This window comes from Lutjanus erythropterus, chromosome 11 (genome assembly GCF_056507025.1).
Source record: "Lutjanus erythropterus isolate fLutEry1 chromosome 11, fLutEry1.hap2, whole genome shotgun sequence".
NCBI classification, from domain to species: domain Eukaryota; kingdom Metazoa; phylum Chordata; class Actinopteri; order Lutjaniformes; family Lutjanidae; genus Lutjanus; species Lutjanus erythropterus.
Window position 1 is genome coordinate 14871302 of NC_139327.1, and position 22921 is coordinate 14894222.

A 22921-nucleotide genomic window follows, 5' to 3' on the forward strand; every position below is an offset into this window, starting at 1 on the left:
AACTACTTAACAGAGGGAACTTAAAATGACTCAGAGCATTTCACTAAAAAGCAGCTCCGACACTGGATTTTTGGGGCTGATGCAGATCCTTCAAAAGTGGTCAACACCTGTGACAAAGATATGTAGTGGAACCAGGATAATAATAATAACTTTATTGTCCAAAATGTCATCAGGGCACTGAAACAGTAAAGCTTCACCTGGATTTTTTCTAATTATAAATAACTATTAAAAAGAAACCCTGCAAATAGCAAAATATATGGACATGTTAACCGGAATTAAGAAAGGTGATGACATATAAACAGAATGCTGCCTATAAAGCTAACAAATAAAAACAATCTGCATTATGTTCTGTTAAAAATAATTTTAACATCGGGACATATGGGATAACATATATGCAGATACCAACATAGCAGTGACAGAACGTTATTGGGTCGATAATATTGGTCCGCCGGTATATCGGTCGGGCTCCAACAGGTACATACACAACATTAGGTAATGGAATGAAGCAGGACCATGTTTTCTTCTTCTTCTCCTTCGTCTTCAGTTTTAGCGAATTTACAGTAGATTTGATATTTCACAGCGGGCGAAAACAATCTTGTGCATGTCAAAAAACGGAAATTTTGATTAAATGCTTTTGGGCATGTAAACACACATCTGATTAGATAGTTTATTTAGAGTCCATGTAAATAATTAATCAAAATGACTTCAGTGGTGTTGAAAAATATCATGTCACCTCACAAAGGATTTCAGGACAAAACGTCATCTTAGCACGTTTCCCTGTAGTTGAAGTTATAAAAGCTATAGGCTCCATGCACCTTCCACCAAAATGCCAGGCTGTGGGAAGATAGGCACACCATCACAGTCCTCCTCATCCTCTTCTCTTTTTTTTTTCATAACTGTATGCTCTGCTTTTTGTCCGGTTATGAAAACACTCAGACTGGGATGAATGTGAATGAGACATATGGGGAAGCACAGCCTGGGGCTTCAAAACACACATGCTGGTAATTCAGAACATATTTACCATTTTTCATGACGCTTTGTTCAGTTTAGAAATATGCAACTCCTCGCATCTGTTCCTGAAGATGTTTCAAGACAGGCTGGTATGAACAGGGGAGATCATAGAACATGATTTTGCATTTGAGAAGTAACAGTTGAGAGTTTAACAAGGCGGTAGATTGATTCCAGGTTGGATTTTTTTTTATTGTTTTATGTAAAGCAGTTATGTTAGAAAATTTAAAAATAATATTTGATAAAATATTTATCAGGGCTATGTGGACCTACCGAAGGTTGTATTTAAAATTTGTTTTTGACAGTGTGATACCATTCATCATAGTTTCAACAGCATGGTTAAGTATGGTTTCAATCTGTTTGTTGTTGTTTTTTGTAAGAGAAACATATTCTCTGTGTTCTTCAGGTAATTCCAGCCTTTATTTTATGACCCCAGGTCAACATACACTTGCAGTTTTGATGTTTTAGGTAAGACGGGAAACATCCCAAGAGGAAAGGAGGAGAAAAGGCAAGGATGTGCAGCTGTTCTGGGCTGATCTAAACCCTATTCATCAGTAAGGATTTGGAAGTAAAGTCAAATCTGTGAGCTGAACTCTGACTTGCTCTTGTAAGTATAGCAGGTGCTCTGTCTTCTGCAGTTAATTATGGCTGAAGGCGTTATTAGTTCATGCTGTATCTGTCTCTTGTCGGTACATACAGAGCATCAGATGTTTGTCAAGGCAGCAATGTAATATCTTGTGTGATACTCATAATGGCGTTGCATATTTTTAAGAAAAAAAAAAGATGGCCAATTTGCTTGTTGAGCGTGACATTGGTAAAATTCTCATTATTGGTTTGAGAAGCATAACAAACTGCCTTTTCGAGATGTTATTCCACCGCGGAAATCGGCCAAGATTGACAGCACAGATATGAAACATTTATGTTTTAATTTCTTGTCTATTCCGTCGGTATCACACACCGCACACCTGTGGACCTGCTCACACTCTTGAGTTGGGAGAAGCTGCAAGCTTTGATAAGCCTTTTTCCTTTTAGCTTAAACACCACATCATCATGCTAGTGTAGATATGTCTTAAGAGAGAGGGAGAGAGTTTACCCAGGAGCCGCATTAATATATGAAATCCTTTTGTAAGATGTGAACTTAAGATATATGCTGTTTCTCTGCCCTGATCTCCCACAGTCGCATGCAGAAGCGGCCCTCAGAGACCCTGTAGTAAAAGGCTGCGGAAGATAAAAGATGGCAGGGTGGGGTTGGGAGGGGGGGTTCCTCTTGGTCTGTTCTCATTTATTACATTGACATATCAGGTTGTATGATGTCTTGAGGAAATCCACTTTTGTTCCGTGGGAGATCATGTTTCATCATATAACAAAGGTGTATCGAAACTATTAATTTGAAGAAGTCTTGTTAGGCTGATGTAAAGAGGGAATACAGCGAGCAAATACTTAAAAGTGCTCCACTGCAGAGGGCAGTTTTGATTTAGTATGAGGAAAAAGCTCCTGAGACTCCAGCTGCATGAGACCAGTAGTGCGTCTTTAGCATGTCACTTGTCTGTGTGCTGGTGTGGTGATTGTGAACTGAACTGTGTACACTTGGTTAGATGCTTAGGATTTTTCTGAGATACCCACGGCATGTCTGTAAAAGACACACAAACCATAATTTGCGGAGCTCTTTGAAAATGACAACGCATTAAGGCTGCCAGTCAATGGTACATAACAGGTACCATTAGATGGCTGCTGTAATTTAATCAATGGAAAAAAGGACCCCATACATCCTACAGACAGTTGTAGATAACAGATGCTGGCAACGGTAATACCATAATCTAATCCATAAGTAGGGATGGGCATTGTTAGGATTTTATCAAGACTGATACTGCTTATGGATGCCAATACTTATTGATTCTGTTTCTGATAGTATTTTCCATAATTCGATGCAAAAAATTATGTGGGGTAAATGGCAACAGGGATTAAGGGATGTGGTAATCTCCCTGCAGGTACATAGTATATAATATTAATAGAGATGTGCTACTCCACTTTTTTTCAGTTCCAATACAATATCTGAATTTGGATAACTGCCAATACTGATACCAGACTGATAGCAGTGGTATCTTGATGTTTCTGCTTTTCTTCTTGTTCTTGTTTTTCCTCTTCTTCTTAGTAATTATTATTTGTAGTGGTAGATTACATTAGGCTAAAGCGGAACTTTAGTCTGGAAAACTTGTGTAGTTTGTGTAATGTAAGTTGTGTAATGGCATCCCTCAGCCACTGCAGGGCACTGTAAGTAGTGACATTCACATGTGCAGCTGGCTGGTTGAGAGAAGGTCGTCCTTCGCATAATTTCCATGATGCATTGCTGAGATTTTAAGTATGCAATGTTTCAAATTGCAAGTGTAGAATCACAAGTGTAATACTTGATGAGCACCTTGTATTTGATCAGATCATTGTTGGGACATCACATATAAAGTTCAAACTCAGGCTACTTACCAGTTTAATGTCACGCTGCCGAGCATACCTAAACCAACTGGACTCCATTGTGTTGACGGGCTGTAAATCCTTTATAATAAAAAAAAAATATGATAACTGTGTCCTGTGTTTACTAATTATTTTTGTACCAGTAACTAATGTGACCTTGACTTGATGAGGTCAAGACAGTCGCATTTTTAGTTTGGCTAATCCCATCGGCATTGGAGCCAGGAGTCTGCACTGAGGATGTAATGTTAAGTTAGCTGCAGCAGATACTTTACTGTGTCAAACATGTTCACCTGGTGCTGGCAGCTTTGTCATCATTTGGGGATGGTTATTAACTGGAAAATGCAGCTACATTAAAGTAAATTACTGTTACATTAATACTAATAGCAACAGTGTACTTAGATTTTTATTCAAGGCAATAATGCGTTTCACAGAGGTCTGTGAACGTAAATTAATGTAACATGAATAAAACTTAAATGCGTTTCCTCAGCTCTGAACGTGATTTCTGCCTGAGTCACATCAGATAGATTTTCATCGACAATGGTTGTTGTTTAACAATGACAATAACTTCCATGATCCCACTACTTCATGATGTCATCAAACTATGTCTCTAGCTAGGGGTGTCTTACACTAAAACAATAGCAACAGAAATCATATGCTGTCCTTTTAATAAAGTTTACAGTCCCAATGACCTTCAGACTCCTACAGTACTAAATCAATAAACAACATAAATTCCAGGTGTTTACCTTCTTATAGTGCCGGCTTCCCTCATTTGAGCAGCTAATCCAGCAACCAATAAAAATAAATGTTCAAAGGTGGAACACATTCATATTCTAAGCAGATTGTTCAAGTCAGGTTTCTAAATATTTATGTGCTGTTTAGGTTGTATGCACTACTTGTGATGTTTCCATGATAAAGACATTTCCTTGAGGGGGTTATTAAAGTACTTTTACTGCTACTAGATGATAACTACACAGCTACAGCTGGATTGGAAGTCTGGTTTGGTACACTACAATTATGTGTCTTCAATTTATGATGGCCAGTATGTGACAGGAATTATTTGGTGCTGAAGTGTTTTAATGTGCTTTTTGGAACACGTGTTCCCAAGCTTCTGCATCAGCCTGTGATTTGTTCCCAGAATCCATTTCAACCAACCACAGAGAGTATGCTTAAACATGTTGCACTCAGCTGATGTAAAAGTAGAATGTGAAAATTACAGTGAAAACAATGGCACAGGAGGACAAGGGAGTGTTTTTTTCCCCCCACCAACCCATTAAGAAAAGTACTTTCTCCTAAGCAAAATGGACCAAAACATGCAAGCTAAATCACTAATAGGTATTTTTTAAATTAGTGTTAGCATTTTAAGGCACTGATAGATGAGAACAGACTTGAGTGAATTTGCAAGTACTGTGTGTGGAATTACTGAAACAAGTGCACACTACCCAGGTCCGGTTGACTGATCCCAAACCTGATGGTATGTGAGTGTGTGTTACATAACAAAAATGTTTCAGGAAGGAAGTATCAGGTGAAACTGAGACAGCATAATCTCTGCTTCAATGGTACGGTTATCCAGTGCAAAGCCTGATGCATATTTTAGCTCTTGGCCTTAACTACGAAGGCACTTTCAACATAAAAATCACATGCAAATGAATGTGTAAACCGAAGGGAAACAATTGCTATGTCTCCCCTCCTCATAATTTCAAATTTCTCAAAGGAGTCATTCATCATTTGTGACCTAAAAAGGTGCTGCTACAGCATTTCTCAGAAGGATTGGTTCCTAAGTCCTCATTGCCTAATTTGGTTGCATTGCTCTGAGTGCGATTTAAACAATCTGCAGTATCATAGCCTCATTTTTAACACAACTCTGAGCATATAATGGTTTCTTTTTGATAATATTTTAAACTGATGGGAAGCTATATGACCTCCATTGCTTGCTGCATGTTGAAACTGGATGCTTCAGAGTGAATAGGAATTCCCAGCAGGACAGAAAAACAATTAGTTTATGCAGTACGATGAAATGAGGTTTGATATGTTTTGTATGGGCTTAAAAAGTAAGATACATTACCAAGTATAGGACTTTGGTATTCAAAGCATAATGTGTTGTCTTTGCTCAAATAGGGCGCACAAAATAATTGAGTTTGAATTGGTTATGCCTGGGGCTAAGTGCTAAAACAAATCTTTAAATGAAATTCATTACAAGCAGGGTTGCCATACCCAGGTGTTATTGAATTCATTTCTCATTTTGACCTGATTTAGAAAGATAACAGTAATAACTGAGACTGACAGAAAAGATGACAATGACATTGCACATCATGGTTTCCCTTCAAACACATTAAAACGCAGTCATTCTCATTGGCTTAATTGATCCGTGCAGATGGTGTGTTTTGTTCTTGCGTTCCTTGATTCATTTTCTTTCCGTTGTTTTTCACAGCAGGGCGAGATATCTTTTTCTTAAATAAGTCCATCTTTGCTGAAGGAGTTACTTTTATGAATGCATAGAATCAATACACTAATTGTAAATATTTCAGTACAGGAAAATATGGCAAAGCATGAAAAGGATTTTCTTTTATATTATATCAAAAGGCTAATTATATCTGCAAATTTCTTTGGGACATTCGCTCTTTCACATCCATTGGTACCCAGACAAGGACAAATGAGGATAACATTGATGTTTAAGATAGTTCCTCCTCTTTGTAAGTGCAAGGTTGATGATCCCTCCACCCCCCCCCACCACATACCTTCATACCAGTGAAATTAATGAGGAAAATGAAGCTAATGAGATAACAAGCACAAGATGGAGAAACAGGCTGATCTGACGCATCCTCCTGGTTATTTGGCAATATCTGGAGGCGTCACCGGCCTCAGACTCTCATTTTCTCCCTGTCATATTCAATCAGCGATTCCTGCCTAAAATAAAAGCAAGCCTCTGCCACGACCATGACCAGCAGGAAGATGGTGTGGCTGGTCTCTACACTAACTTTTTTTCCTTTTTGAATATATGTGTATATATATATTATATTTTATTTGTTAGCACCAATATTTTCATCTTGAGACCAATTTACAGAGTTATTAGCATTAGATTTCCTGAACTGCATTGCCCAATGCATTGAATGCTATGCCTAGAATGTGTCATTGGGCTTCATCAATTGTAAAAAAAAAAATGGCTACAGTAAGTAATGAGGTCAGTGGTGTTGGCCAGCTGTCTTCAAATCCACATAATAACAAACTGTGTACTGCCATTAGCCAGTGCTTAAGACATAAATTCTTAAAGTCTTTATAAGCTAAAGGTGCAGACAATCCTGACAAACGTACTTGTAATCAAATCAGATACTGAGCCAAATCTCTGCATCAGTAATTAATAAGGAAGTAGGTAAGGTAATAGGCCAACAGTAAATTTGAGCAATCTGCATTTTTTGAGGGATAAAAGGTCCAGTGTTTAAGAATTAGGGGGCTCTATTTGCTGAAAATAGCTGGAATGGAATATAACAAGTATGTTTTCAGTGGGGAACTCTGAGGGCCTTCGAGGCTTCAGAGATTGCCTAACAAATTAGTATTTCAAATGTTGTATTTAAATATATTATAATTTATTTATTTCATGTAATTATTAGACTGTTCCATCTTCATTCTAATTTAAACCTCATTTTCTGTTAACTTCTCTTCAGAAATGGAAGGGTTACTGTCCCGAAAACAAAATATACTTATCCAATCAGATTTTTTTTTGTTGTTGTTTCTAGGCAGACAAAGGTTAGAGCTGACTCTCTTATTGGTTTGGACTTCATCACTGCCTGTGTGTTGTTTAGACAGTGACAGGTGAATTAACCAATCACATTTTGATTTACAGTGGGTGGAACTAAAAATAATCCCTTTAGTCCTTCCTGAAGGCCAGCGATATCCTGCCTGAGACAAAGTAGTCCAGACTGACGATGTTGCTAGGTGGCTAACTTGATAGCGCTGCCTGTTTCAAGGTGGACATGGACAGGATCCGCAAAGGACTGTGTTATTTAGGAGATTAAAATTGCACTCATCCCCCAAGTTAGAACTCAGGCACTTAAATCTAGAAATCAGAACAGTACAGTTTATAGAGCTATGTTGGTAGACGGGAATAATATAACTGGAGGGCTATTCTACATGTAAGTGTGTGTGTGGGGTACTGAAACAGAGAAATAAGAATGATAAAAAGAAACTCAGAATGACTCATATCAGGATCTGACGTTAAGGTTTTTTCCTACTTTCCCTGCAGGGTAAGTATTTCTTAAATCTACTTGCCCCATCTAAATTCATACTTGCCCTGCCTAGGAGGTTCTTTTTCTGGCTGTGTGGTGCGTACTTTCCCTCACAACTTATTTATAACTAAAATCTATCGCCTGTTGACCGTATAAAACACTACACAACACTTCTTTTTTCAGAGAGCAGTATTTGTTAGCTATATTACAGCCAACAAAGATGGGATTAATGAGAGTTCTTTTTTTGAACAGTATTATTTATATTCGTTATTTTTCGTTAATGTGCTGTTGAGGATCCTGTTTATCTTCTTTCTTTTTTATAGCTTGTTTTTTATTTTTTTGTATAATTTTAACATATTCAGTAAACTTCAAACTCAGGATATCAAACTCATTATATTTAACCAGAAATTTGTGCAGATCAGTGCAGTCAGATCAGTGAAATGTTTGAGTGCTATTTTACAGTAATTAAACCATACCGGTTTCTAGGGATGCGAGCGATTAGTCAACTATGCGATTAAACGTCCCCACGCTCGCTAGTCGGCACCAGAAATACTAGTCGTTCAAACTATTTATCAACATGTCATTCAGGCACGATGCCAGTTATCTGTTGCCTCTTAAGATTTTATGCAGCCGCCTGCCACTAGTCAGGCTGCAGCTCTGTCAGACAGCAGCCCCTCTCACCCAGCTCGTATGCCCTGATCGCCCTGGCAACCCCAGATGTTTATATCAGCAAGGTTGGACAGATGACAGCTCGCAAAACCAGTGCAGTTTGGCAGTGTTTTAATCTAGAAAATAGTAATAATGTTGAATGTAGACTGTGACAGAATAAGCTGATATGTATTCACTTGACTGGAGAAACATTGCTACTGCTGCTAGCACTGGTCACGTTAGCAACCTTACAATGTGTAAGGTTTGTATTGCACAGTATAAATAAAGTCTGCTAAATTTTAACTGCTTGCTGAGTGTTTTCTTAGTGTTAGACTAGTCGACTAGTCTAAATTAAATTTTGTGTTTAATTGACAAGGAAATTAGTCACCAGGAACATCCCTACTGGTTACACCCTCTGTGTCCTCTCTGAACAGGTGAGCCACCTGTTTAATGCCTGCCACAGTTGAAATTTCCAAGTTCTGCTTTCTGTAGCTGTTGTTGCCACGGAAAAATTATCCATTTTTATTGGCTTTAGCTGGGAACTCTCTGCAGACTTTGTCTGCAAGCCTTCCGCCATGATTTTTGAATGAACATCTGACGTCTGAACATTAGCAGAGACGCTTGGCTAATGAAGGCAGTGTCACACTGTAGCTTGCCACTCTGGGGCTCCGTTGTAACAGAAACGAGAGCCCCAAAGAGTTGGGGCTTGCCTGATCGGGCATATCTGGGCAGGTTTTGCTTGCCCACTGGTTATTTTAAGTTGCCCCAGGCATTTGGGCAACCGTTAATGTTGGACCTTGCTCATATAGATTATTACAGCTCCTAATATCAAACAGAAACTTAATTAGAACTTATCCAAACACTAGCAACAGAGTAAATGCGGATTATCTACTATTTAATACAAGTTTAAGTACAGAAAACTCTAGAAAAAAATATTACTTATTCTACTATCATTGTGTGATGTTTGTTGCCCTTTACTAGGTTTTTTGTATACAGCACATGCACACTACAAACACGTCACAAGCTACCTGGCTGTCTGTCGCTTATTCCAGCATAATCTTTTTCAATTTTGCTGCATTTTTTGTGTGTCTTGCAAAGTTTTGGCCTAACTAAAATCTCAGCTCGGTTTGCCACTGCATGTTTTCGTTATTGTATAATCACTTGAAAACTTGAAAAACTTGAAAACTGGCGGAGAAAAAAGTTGTTAGTTTTTGAGAATTGATACAGTATTGCAATACTCAAGTGTATCAATATTTTCATGTATGCCTGCTTAGAGTGAGTCTTTTATATCTGCAGAAGGTGGGGGTCCTCTTCCATGGAGGCTGCCATATTGAACAGCCTTGTTTCTACAGTAGTTCAGAAAGTACAAACCAAACACTGGCTCTAAAGAGGGACTTTCATGTAGGTTCCACGACATGCTTGGAAGGGGAGGGTGAGGGGAGCAGTATTCAGTTGGTTGCAACCTGCAACCTCACCGCTAGGTGTCACTTATCCTACACACAGGTCCTTTAATATACTGTCAAATAAGGTTCTGTTATTGTGTAGTGCATTCAGTGGTGTATTCAACTGCATCTCAACTATATACAGTACACTCTATATCAGTTGTTTTATTTGGTTCCAGGTTATCAAAGCTGGTGCATATTCCTACAAGAAAATGTGAATATTTAAACAAAACAAAACCAACAACAACAACAACAAAAAAAACAGATAGGATATTAAAATACCCTTAAACATGACTTGGCCTGCCCTTAGTGAGAATAACTCACCTTAACCTTAACCACAGCAAAGGACAGAGGGAAGACAGTGATGTAAGATTTAACAAAAATAAAGCCTGATTCTTGCATACCAATTGTGTTACCAAAATCTTCCTTTCTCTGTTTTTATTATCACTTTTGTTGGGTCATTCATGTGCACTTAATTTGTAATTGCAATAATTTTGACAGCTCTTGAATGCAGCTTTAGTTTCTGAAAATGCTTCTCAAATTCAAAAGCAGACTGTATCACCACAGGCTGATTATGCAGCTTTTGTAAATCTTAATGGCTTCGATAAATTGTTATCATTGTGAGTTGAAAATATCCAATTTGAATGCCTTAAGTTTTTGAACATGTATTACGGCTATTAAGATTTATTCCGGACCACCACAGAGGATTTTAAATGGGACTACTTGAATGCTTGTCGTCTGGTTCCCTTTGTGGCAGTTTTAGAAATATTTTTCAGCACCTGTTCATTGCCTTAAAATATCCCAGCTTTTTCTCTTAACAACAATTTTGCTATTCTTCTCTCGTCCTCAGATTGATCCTAAGGTTGCCTTTCCCCGTCGCGCCCAGCCTAAGGTAAGAATAAATTGGTCACTAACCCTGCTCAAAGAAAATGATTATGTCTCATGTCACTAGCTTACCTAATTTTGTGTGCTCACACTGCAGATACAATGAGGCAGTGGTTGTCTGTTTGCTATTGTAGAGAAACACCTTGTGTGGCTCCGTTGTTCTCACCTTGTCTTTGCTGTTTCACCAAAGCAATTAAAGTTGGACATATTAGACTTTGAGGAAATTTTCAGCATGATTGAGGTTATGGTTTTTGTATTACTTCACTGTTTTTATCTCTGTCAGTGCTTTTATGCTTATATTTGCATTTAATCCCTCATCATAGTTGTTTTTATTGTTGAATGTTTTGAAATGAACTCTTTCTTATTATTACAGTATAGGGCTGTTGCAGTAGAGGCTTACTTAGGCACCCTGTTTATTGGCTTAGCAGGGTCGTGACTGACAGGAGACGGGTTCCAGTGTGTTTGCAGAGAATGTTACCTAATGGCTTAAAGTTTTATTCTGATGTGAAAAACAAGAAATGGAATCAAGGTCCTGTTTTTAAATGTGCACATTATTATAAAATGGAGAGACTTTTATTTTGAAGTGAATAGCCTGATATCAGCCTGATTGAATCTGCAAGAAATGATTGGTGACTTCTCATTGACAGTGATGAATTACATTTACTGGCTGAAGTCTGTTGAGTTGTTTGCTGTAGTTGAGAGTTGATATTTTTAATCATGGTGCATGCATGTAGAAATAGTCTCAATTAACACTGAAAGAATGGTTGCAGGAAAATTTCAGCATGATTGAGGTCATGTTGTTTTTTTTTGTCTTTCCTCTGGTTTATATTTACATCAGTGCTTTTATGCTTATTTTTGCATTTCATCCCTCATCATGGTTGTTTTTAATGTTGATTGATTTGAAATGAACATTTTGTTATTATTACAATATAGTACTGTTGTAGAGGATGCCAGTTTTAGTCTGCAATAATAAAAAATATTGTCTGTTTGATGCAACAGAGTATAAGTCGTGAAAGCATCTTATTTTGGTAACTCCTCCTTTGGCTTGACAGGGTCGTGACTGACAGGACACGTGTGACAGAGTGTGATTCCGATGGGTTGAAAGTTTCAGTCTGGTATGGAAAAGAGGAAATCTGAGAATCAGAGAGTGGAATCAATGTGGAATCCTGTTTATGAAGGTGCACATTCATGTAAAATGGCAAGACTTTTATTTTGATGTGAATAGCCTGATATCAGCCTGACTGAATCTGCAAGAAATGATTGGTGACTTCTCATTGGCAGTGATGAATTACATTTAGTGGTTGAATCATAAGTCTATTGATTTGTTTGCTGTAGCATTGGGAATTGAAGGGGATTGAATGGCGAGTAATTTAGAAATATCTTTAACTGTGGTGCATGCGTGTAGAAATGCATGTAGTCACAATTAGCACTGAAAGAATGGTTACAGGAAATTTCCAGCATGATTGTGATTATGTTGTGTTTTGTTTTACCTCACTACTTTGTATCTGTGTCAGTGCTTTTATGCTTACTTTTGAATTTTATCCCTCATCATAGTTGTTTTTAAGGTCACATGTTTTGAAATGAACTCTTATTGTCTTATTACTACAACATGGTGCCATTGCAGCAGAGGGTGACAATTTTAGACAATGATATCAAATCAAGTTTTATTGTCTGTTTAATGTATCAGAAAAAGGATGTAAATGATTAATCATTAGTTGATTAATTGATATTAAGAATTCAGTTGCTTAAAAATGTATTAATCGATAATTGATAGTCTAGAGTTACGCCTATTACGGTTAGTAATTACGTCTTTTGACCTTGCTTTGTTTGGCAGAGCCATTTGTAGAATAATGAAAGAAGGAACTTTCATATTTTGTTGATTTTGGAGGCCCCCGTGGACAAAGGCAGTTTCTTCCATAATAACTTCAAAATATAACATCAAAAATAAAATTAACAAAATAGTTTTTTTTTAATTGGCTAGCATACCCAGTGTAACTCTGCCTTGGAATATGTAAACACAGGCCCCTTTCATCTGATTTAACAGAGAATCTTAGCTGGTGGCAGACATTAAGAATAACTATAAGGAAATGGCTGATGCTCTCTCTCAGACTGCCCTGTTTGTTTATATAGGTCATGCAGAGGCATCAGGTATTAAATTCAGACTGCTTCATAACCAGTGAAAATCTTTTTAAAATTAGAAAGAAAAATGAAACAAAAAATATCTTATTAATTATAAATGATTAAATGATTGTTACCCACTGTTGGTTAAGGTATTTTTGAAGGTGCACATTCCTGTAAAAAAGGAACAGTTTTATTTTGAAGTGAAAAGCTCGATATTAGTGAATCTGCAAGAAATGATTGGTGACTTCTCAGTGACTGTGATGAATTACATTAACTGCTTCCATTGAATTGCTTTCTGTAGAGTTTGGAAGTGATGGGATTAATTGACATTAGAAGTATCTTTAATTGTGGTTTATGCATATAGAAAAGAAATAGTAATACTTAGTATTGAAAGAATGGGCACAGGATTTTTTTTGATTACTGCACAGCTTTTTATTTATGTCAGTGCTTTTATGCTTATGTTTGCATTTCATCACCATGATAGTTGTTTTAAAAGTCAAATGTTTCGAAATGAACTCTCTGTTATTATTATAGTATAGTCCCATTGCAGCTGAGGGTGCCAATTTTAATTTTCAGTAGTATAAAATCAGGTTTTATTGTCTATTTAAGGCAACCGTTTTACTTTGACAACTTGTCTGTTGGCTCGTCGGGGTCATGACTGACAGGACACAGGCTGAGGAGACGTTAGCTGTTGGTTCTAAGTTTTATTCTGATGTGGAAATGGAATCAAGATCCTGTTTTTGAAGGTGCATATTAATGTAAAATGGCAAACGAGTGAATAGACCAATATTAGCCCGACTGAATCAAGAACCAACAAATGATAAGTGACTTTTCATTGACAGTGATGAATTACATTTACTGGCTGAATCATAAGTCTATTGAGTTGTTTTCTGAGGCGATAGGAGTTGAATGGGATTGAATGACATGAGTGATTTAGAAATATCTTTAATTGTGGTGCATGCATGTAGAAATAGTCACAATTAGCATTGAAAGAATGGGTGATTTAAGTAATAAGCCAAACTCCAATCACGCAGGAACTGTCATGTGAGCTCCTCATAATGCGTATTGTCTTTTCTTTTTCTTGATTACTGGTCTCGAGCAGTTCTATTGACAATTAAATATTCAGCGTGTGCAGATGGTGCCGTGGCGTAGTCAAGGGCTTTGTTGACATGCCCTCTCACACCATCCCCCCAGCTTTAATGTGCAGGCTGTAGCACAGTACAGTGTAGCGCTATTCAGCGTCGCTATCAGGGGCTTTTTCCACCTAAACCAGGTGGAAATCGATAATAGATTTTCTCCTTCCCACTGGATCAGAGAGAGGCATTGTTAAAGAGTTGGTCAGGTTTCAAATGAAGAATTGGCAGTGCAGGCTTTCAAAGCCAGAGCACATGGTGACTTAAGGATATCGGCATATGGTTGAGAAACTACCAGTGTTTCTCCACACTTCTTACATAGCAAGTATATCACTTTAACTTCTTCTAATGCGAGCTTGGCTCATAAAAGTCGGAGGTGCAATAAAACAGCTCAGATGTTTGATGATGCTTCCAGTTTTTAAGTGAACAAGAATCTCCTCTTGCTGTCGTGTTTATTGTTAATCTTTTTTTTTAAAAACTGCTATTTTTTTTTCAGCAATGACTCAGAGATAGAAATACAATATTTTGAGCTATTCTACTGGTCTTAGCCATATTTGTCATTCTACCTTGCATGATTCATATCTCAGTGAAATAATGACACCATAACAGAATTTGTGGCACTGCAAAAGCCTTGTACCAGTGATTTATAAAATGGCTATAGGGCAAGCTTGTTAGAGAAGAAAAATGGTTGTATTGAATGTGGATTATAAAGGATCTTAAAGCAATGGGATTAAGCCAGATAGATTAACATTGCATGGGTTTGTACTTTCTGTTCAATTGATTTAAGACCTTTAAAAGAAGTCCCATTCTGAGGTTTCCCATTTAGAAAGTCCTCTCTGTTTTGCATTTGCTTTCTTTTGTCCCTCTTTTCCCCTCCACTGTCTGCCTGCCTGGCTGCTTATGCAGCTGTTGAATAGGGCCTCGTTCTCGTTTAAAGAAGCTCGCCTTGGCAGGTGCCTCGGTGGCACGGGCTTCGGGGAGCGAATCGTGACGAGACCAATCAGCGTTAATTTTCTCACGGCTAACAATGACCTCACAAAGTAACCCCTGCCAATGACCTCCCGCTGCTGAATGCTGCAGTATGGTAAAACTATACAGTATGTACAGCACGTAGAGTAATGCTGAAAACAGACAGGAAGTGAAGGTGAACACAGAGGACATTTCACTGTAAACAACTGAAGGTGTTTGCACCGGGATGACAGGATCACAGGAAAAACAACTTGTATCAGCAGGCATAACTGACACTGCCCCAAAACATGGACAGTTCCATCGCAAAGAGGCGGATAGAAGCAGACGAAGAGGAGTCTTGGCAACAAATCGTCTTTAGGCTATATTGACGTCTGATTTGACATGTATGGCAAAGTCAGAGGATTTATTGGTACGTGCAATTCTGGAGAATTTTAAAGTGAAACAAACATGTCCTTGTATGACATATCAGTCACAGTGTGTGGATTACCTCTGCTTTTCCTCTTGCATTTGCATATATGTTTTTTTTGTGACCATCTGCACTATAATATTGGTAAAGGGCACAAATGGGAGATAACCACAGGACCTGTCCGTCAAAGAAAACATGCTAAAGAAATGCAAAGCGGCACACACACATTTGAATAACGTCACAGGACTAAAGCTTATCTTAAGACTTAAAAAGTGGACATTTTGTATTAAAAATAGAAGCTGCTGCTTACAAGTTATGTCAAAGGTATCAATGCAGGCTAGCCCACAAATATTCAGGGATTAGGTCTCATCTGCAGATGATTGACAGACGAGAATGAAAGGATTAAACAATGATGATGTGATGCAAAGTGCTTTATGCACATTCATTTATGCCTTGTCTCCCCCTCACCTATTCAGCCCGACTGGGGTGAGCCGTAGCTTTATTAGATAGGCAGCTAAAAGTAGCTTTAGAAAGCCGCCAGGATTTCAATGTAAATGTTCCAGCATCTTAACATTTTAGTTTCACAACAAGCTGTTCTTGATTAAGATTATTTTATTTAATGTCATCCGTACAATAAATACATTATAATGATTTTACTGGAGCTTATTTCTGAATTGTATTGATATGAGTTCAGATATGATGAAAAAAAAAATACTATATCACCATTTATTTTTTGCCATAGTATGATGACATGACCAGGGTTGCCCCCAGGAAATTGGTTAGTAGATGCCATAAGAACCTGAGCGTCAAAAACTCTGAGGGTTTTCTTCTCTGAGATTGCAACATGCTGCTCTGATGAGTAACTGTGAAGTGAATGCAAGATGTGTTCGGTCACTCAGTCACCTTTTGAGCTCAATCAGACAGATCCCTATGCATATCATATCATGGCAGCTTACACATTTGCCTCTCTCAGTAAATAATGTGTGGTCATTCCTTTGGGTGATTGTATTTGACATCCATAATTATTTTGGAAGCACAGTTTCTATAGTTTGGTCAAGTCTCTTTAAAGGACACGTGCATATATTTTTATGTTATATGCATGTTACTGATATAATTTTCTCCTGTCCATACTGTCAATAAAGGGAATAAAGGGACTGGGAAGATATGCTTATCTCTTGATTTGATACAATCATGATACTTTAGTTGCCTATTTAATAGGTATTGTAATTCTTAAGTATTCTGATTTGATCTAATAATTTTTTGCAAATTTTTGTTTGCTTTTTTAACAGTAGATCGTTGGAAAGAGTTGAATCAGTTCCAGAAACAATGCACATCACATGTCAGTCACAAGTTTTACTTCAGCAGCGTCATTGCTATACTGTATATAAAAGTACATAAAAAATAAAATGCCTTTTTAAGTAAACTGCTACATTTAGCTGCTGTTGCTTATCAAGCCAGTACTATCACAATAGTATATAAAATAGGAAATCTAAATATATATGTGCTGCCTTCTCTTGGTATGCAATGTGTCCACATAGTATTTTTAAAGCCACTGGGAATTTTGAGTTTTGACCTTTTAGGTTGCTGTATCTGGTCAGTGTTGGGGTGTTGAAGCTGCATAGTAGCAGACTGAGCTAGCATGTGAAGTCTGCAGCTATTAGTTTGTTTATTATGTTTGTGATGCTGATTTCTATTTGCTCGTCAATGGTAATTCCTATTAAGTGTTAGCCTCAAACTACCAGAGTAAGCGTTAGTTATTTAGCATATATAAAATTGGACCAGGAATTAATTTTTTTTTAAATAGCAGAGAAAAGAATCGCAATACTCAAGAGAATATTTTTTTTCCTGGCCCTACCTCTTAGCTCATCTATACTGTAAGAAATATAGGCCAAAATCTGCAGTCATCATTATGCAGTTCAGCTGAAGCTAATATGAGATGAGCAGCCAAAAATTTGAACCTGTCCTTTAATTCAAGCCAGACTCTGTTTCAAATAACAATATTCAAGTTTTCACCCCCATATTTTCCACGTGGGTTTTCAAAGTCCCAATCTTTAATTTTTTCTCCTCCAAATTTTGAGCCTGTTACATACCGACAGTTCCTAAAAAAACCCAGCTTGTCTTTTTAGTATTGTGGCTGTGTGTAGAAAGTTGTAAAGAAGATGGAGATGAGATGATGCTGTTTCTTGCTGTCTTTTTGTTTGATATTTTCCAGTAAGGTTCACACTGAAAGATGTAAACGAGGCCTGCTCTCAGTTTCCTGGAGAAATCAAAGCGACGGTTTCCACCGACATTGCTCGAGATTTACCACTCAACTGTTGGCGTCATTACTGCTGCTGCCGCTGCTTTTGTTTCCCACAGTGGAGTCGCACACAACCATGGCATGTCCCAGCATGATTTTAATTGCCAGTGGGACTGTGGCCACTTCAGTGGGAGATGAGTTCTGATGGCTTGTTATGGAAATGAAAGGAAGGAGCAGCGACCATTTACGGAGCAATGGGCGTAACCCTTTCCTTGCACCTCCATAAAGGGATTTGCCGTGTAAGCCGTTCCTGAACAGGTTGTCACCGTGTCTCTGGCAGTGTTTGGGGATGCAGCAGGAAGACTCTATCTGTGCACAAAATAGATGTGTACTGCACAGAAGCAGCTGTGACAACACTTCCCAGATATTCTGTTTATTTTGTGATGACAGTTTTCTCTCCCGAAACATCCCGTTTTAAACTGCTCGCATTAATGTCAGTGACGAGGAAGGCGAACTGTGCTGGTACGCCGGTTGAGGTAATTCTGGGCTATCAGTCAAAAAATACCATCAAAGCAACCAAGTTCTTACTCCTACCTGTGACAGCTGTGACTGTGGCTTCCCTGTTCACGGCCTGCTGTTAGTGTTGGCCTATCTGTGGCAGCTGGAGCCCTGGCTTTCTCTTTGTCTCACTCTCTGTCTTTGCATGTCACTTTGTCTTTCCCACTTTGCCTCTCTCTTTTTCTCAGTGAATGGCAAATTGACCAGTACGCCCACCTCCTCCACTTGTCTGCATCCCCTCCACACCTCTCTAGGGGACTCTTTGTGCTTTATGTTCTTACCTGCAGATCAGACTCTCAGGTGTATTGCGCTGCAAGAGATTTCAGGTCTTAAGTTTTAATGAAGTCTAATAATAATAATGCTGCATGAAGTAAATACACATTCTCATCCCCTGTGCCTCCATTCTGTGTGACAAAAGCACACACACAATCACATATACACATACTGAAATATTTAAGTCCCCCAGTGTTCCAAAATGAGCACTACAGTCCAAATAATGAGTTGAAGCCATAAACCACAGATCTTCAGCAGGTGACCCCCCCCCCCCCCCCCCCATTATAATTAATAATTTTTTTTTTCCCTTAAAATTCAAAGATGTCTAGCAGAAATGCTAGCCATGAAATCTCATGAAACTAGCTAACCTACTAAATGACTGTGTGCCATAACAGTTAACACTTAGCTACATATTATTGAAACATGTTGGCCCGGTAACTGTCCATGGCCTGAAAAATATTGAAAAACCTGTATATTAAATAGGTTGAATCCCTATTTAATATACTGTCTATGGTTGAAGTAAGTTATTTAAAGGTTTCCCCCTGTCCTTTCCTCCCCCAAACTTGAAGCTCAGACAGTTTGCCTGAAGGTTGCATGGACATTAAACAGGAGCACAAGAAGAGCACAACATTATATTTTGACAAAGACAAACGACATTGAATTCTGCGCTGGAAGTTGATCAGCTGTTTGTAACTGCCAGTTGTCAGTGTAAAGCTAAGCCTGACATCCTGAAAACTAAAACCCACTGGTCTGAAAGCACACACTCTGGAAATGGAGTTCAGTGACTGCCTGCCTTACTGCCTGCCAGACTCCATTAACATATTGGTTAATTTAACTGTATAAACATCTACTCCTTCTAAGGGATTATTGATGATTTCTTACGACTCATAAACAGACATTGGCAAACATTTGGCATTAATTTCAACTCCAATAAATTTGAAACGGGCAAACAAAAACAGTTGTTCTGGCCCAGAATGGAAATTTCAAAGGAGATGCTGGCTGTAGAGTTGCCGTTGGAGAAGCCAGTATTTCAACTCAGCATGCTTCCTTAATCTCTGATGACATATCATGGTTGTTTTATGATTTAGTACAGTAAATATATTACATATTTGTCCTGTGAAGAGGCACAGGTGTGTTGTGTGAATCATTTCAAAACAAACCCTCCGTTCTCTTTTCCGTGCTTCTTTTTTCAGTCTTTTAGGATTACAAGGCCTTGTAAATCCAGTCTTACACCTTGCTCAGTTATTTGATCTAGATTTAGCATTATGATATTCCCCTTCTCAAAATGATCCTTATTTTAAATGACACAGCTCACTGCTGGGAAAATGAAACCTCTGTAGCTGCCAGCCCCTTTGAATGTCCCTGTGAGTTTATTAAAAGCACCAGCTTCCCCCGTTCCAACTCAGATCTGCACAGCTGCACGAGTCTGAAAAAATATTCAAGGACAAAAGTCTTTAATGTAGAACAGAATGCCGTATCAATATCTTTGTTCGGCCTTACAGTTCATGACAATGAGCCCTCCCAAATATTTATTATGTGAAAGAAGATTATTTCTTATTAGACATTTCTTATTTCAAAGCATTTTTATACTTGGCAGATAGCATGCAGTGTAGAAGAAAGAGAAGGAATGTTATGCTGTGCAGGCTATTATCCAAACCTGACGTCGCATTTCAAGGCATATGGCACAGGTCTCATCCCGGCGAGCGACCAAGATGCCCAGCAGAAAAGATATTTGCTGTATTCCTCAAAATAAATGCACTTTTGAAATGGGTTTTTACAACTGACACTAAATGCACTGACGTCTCACTGAAACCAAGAGTCAGACAGAAGACGACGGAAAAGTGACAAGCGAGTTGATGGGAATTCTTCGCTGTCACTCTCCTCTCACCCTTGGAAAAAAAAAACCCCACATGTGCAGCCAACATAAATAAACCCTCGTTTAGATGGAGGATGACACAAGGAGTTGTTTTTTTTTTTTCTCTCCACCCTGTGGTAATGGCTACTGTGCCCAAGCTGGAGATGGGTTTAAATCCCTGACCCGTCAGCTCCTTTGCTTTCAGTGGCCTCTGTGGAACTGCTCCAGATGAAAATGGGGCCAGAGCACAGACATATGAATGACTGTTTGTTTGGTGGTCAGACACAATCACCAACTGAGTGACCCAGTTAACGGGTAGTCAAAGCGATGCTCAGTTTGATTTGTGCATGTTTTTTTTTGTGTTTCGCACTTTCTAAGTGTCCCTTTTTCAGGGTTTCCCACAATGTTTATGCTTCAATGGACAGATAAATGATGTGTAAATGTAAAGGCTAGTGTAATTATGTTTTTCACTGCAGACATAATATGAACGCACATTTCTTTTGTTTGAATAATTGCCGGAGCGCTTATAAATAGAGTGTACATGCGTGTGATTCTTCCTCCCTCGGCCTCCTTCTTTCTCCGCTCCGGTCTCCTTGGTTGCGGGTGGAGAGTAATTAGGTTTTCTAGGGGATTGAGGGGTTCTTACAATGCTTACCAATGGCAGCAGTCAGGCAGGCTAGTGCTGGCAGGGCAGAGAGGACAGAGGGCTGTGCAGGAGCCTGGCACTGCTAAACCTGATGCTGACTGACAGTAATGAGGACAGCCTGCTAGCCAGGATAGAGAGGAGAGGAGAGCAGAGGAGGGCATGGTCCTCCACTATACCTCTCAAGACCTCTTATCAAAGCCTCCGTGCACACACATGTGCTCACAGAGATACAAACAACACGAGCAGACGTGGACAAAAAACACGTTTCGTGTGTTTGAGGTAGGCCACAGCAAATGCATCACTGGGCCATGTTGTTTCAGTCTTATTTTGAGAGAATCAGAAATGAAACCAACTGGTGTCTATTCAAAACATGCTGTTTGTTAAAGCAGTTGCTTTGTAACTGTTCAGTCACTGTGAAGCAGAAGGTATTAAAGGGATAGTTCAGATAATTGGATGTGGGGCTGTGTGAGATACTTGTAATTGTGGTCAGCATGCCCTAAGTTAGGAGAAACATGGGGCACAAGATCAAAAGTTAAGCAATGACCTGCTGTGGATCGGGTCAGCAACCAAAGGTATTTAGACACTTAAAAAAGGTACACCTTTAAAAAAAAAAATCAATATCCATTTAAGTGCATGCTATATTTAGTATATTTTCACTGCTTTACTTTGCTGTCAGACAGCCTTTTCTGATTGGAAACCACAATTATGTAAGCCTAATAATGCTCTCTCTACACCAACCAGAGTCCATAGGCGAAATCAGTAATTCTACCTCGCAGAACATGGGACATGCTGGTGTCCTGCTTCCTTGATCTGTTAGTTTGGTTATGTTATTATGTGACTTTGGTGTTTTAAAGGATAGTTTGGATTCACCAATGTCACACGATAAAGCAAACAAAGTAACAGATCAAGGTAGCAGAAGGTCCGGCAGCTCCTGTGTTCTGTGAGGTAAAATGATTGATTTCTCCCATGGAGTTTTGTTGGTATGGAGAGAGAGTGATATTTGGCTTATATAACAGCATTTTCCTGTTAGAAAAGGTTGTCTGATGCCTAGTAAAGTGGTAAAAATATTCTAAATATAGCCTATCCTTACGCTGGACCTTTTGAACAAAAACCTTTGTTGCTCCAGTAGTTTATTACTTCACTTCTGCATTTGTGCCCCTTTTGCTTCTCCAGGTTGATTGCAGTGTGTCATACAAACCCACTTCAAATAATAATAACTATCCCTTTAAGAAAGAAAATAGCGTGTTCATGTTTTCCCTAAAATACATTAATATTTTAGCATTAAATTAACCAATATTTTGATATATTTTGTGTGTGTTGCTGTAGTTACTGTAAGGTTAAAAAAAAGATTGACTGCGTATTAACACTAATATAAGATGAGTGTTTGCTTTTCTAGTGGTCTCTCATCAGAACAATGTCAGTGACAGCCTAAGTGGCTTTGTTCAGCACAAACCAACAGTGACTCTGACCTTGGGCCTCTCTGCAGCTGTAGCACTGTTCTCTATTAGTGCACTGCGATTATGTGACAGGTGGACTAGCCGTTCGTGTTTAGTTTTTTTCATGATATGAACATCTTCTTTCAATCTTTAGTCTCCACCCATCCAATGTGGAAGACTAAAATTGTGAATGAAGCAGAGGGCCACTTAACTTTGAAAGTCATCACTTCAGGGAGTGGCTTTGGCAGCTGGAGGGGCCGATGAGGAATGCATTTCTAATTTTTTAACAGTGACCTTTTTGAGATTGTGTTTTGAATGAAATACTGGAAATAATTTTTAAAGAAAGGAGGGGGGCGTCCAGCTTAATCAGGGTGATGAGTTCCATTGTGTTGTGAGACACATCACCTTGCTGTCCGGTTTTGAATTCTCATTACTTCTCAGCACCTTCACCCCCATGTTTCTGCTTACAAACACGCAGTCTGGGATTTGTACAACAGACAGTGAAATATGCCATCCGTAGCAAGAGGGGCTCAGGTGTATCAAGATATGTGCAATTATTACCAACAGACATACAGCTATATATACAGTGTGAGCATCTTATAGGGAAAAAAGTCAT

The 22921-nt window shown here is 38.6% G+C and overlaps 1 protein-coding gene across 11 annotated transcripts in view; it reads left to right on the forward strand.

Annotated features, from left to right (window-relative positions):
• Positions 1-22921, forward strand: part of LOC146318764 (RNA-binding protein Musashi homolog 2) — a 351568-nt gene that overhangs the window by 8174 nt on the left and 320473 nt on the right. For all 11 annotated transcript variants that reach the window (XM_084730906.1, XM_084730905.1, XM_084730904.1 and 8 more), the window contains one exon: positions 10635-10676. In XM_084730906.1, the coding sequence (XP_084587032.1) occupies positions 10635-10676 (42 nt within the window). The remainder of the gene's footprint in view (positions 1-10634; positions 10677-22921) is intronic.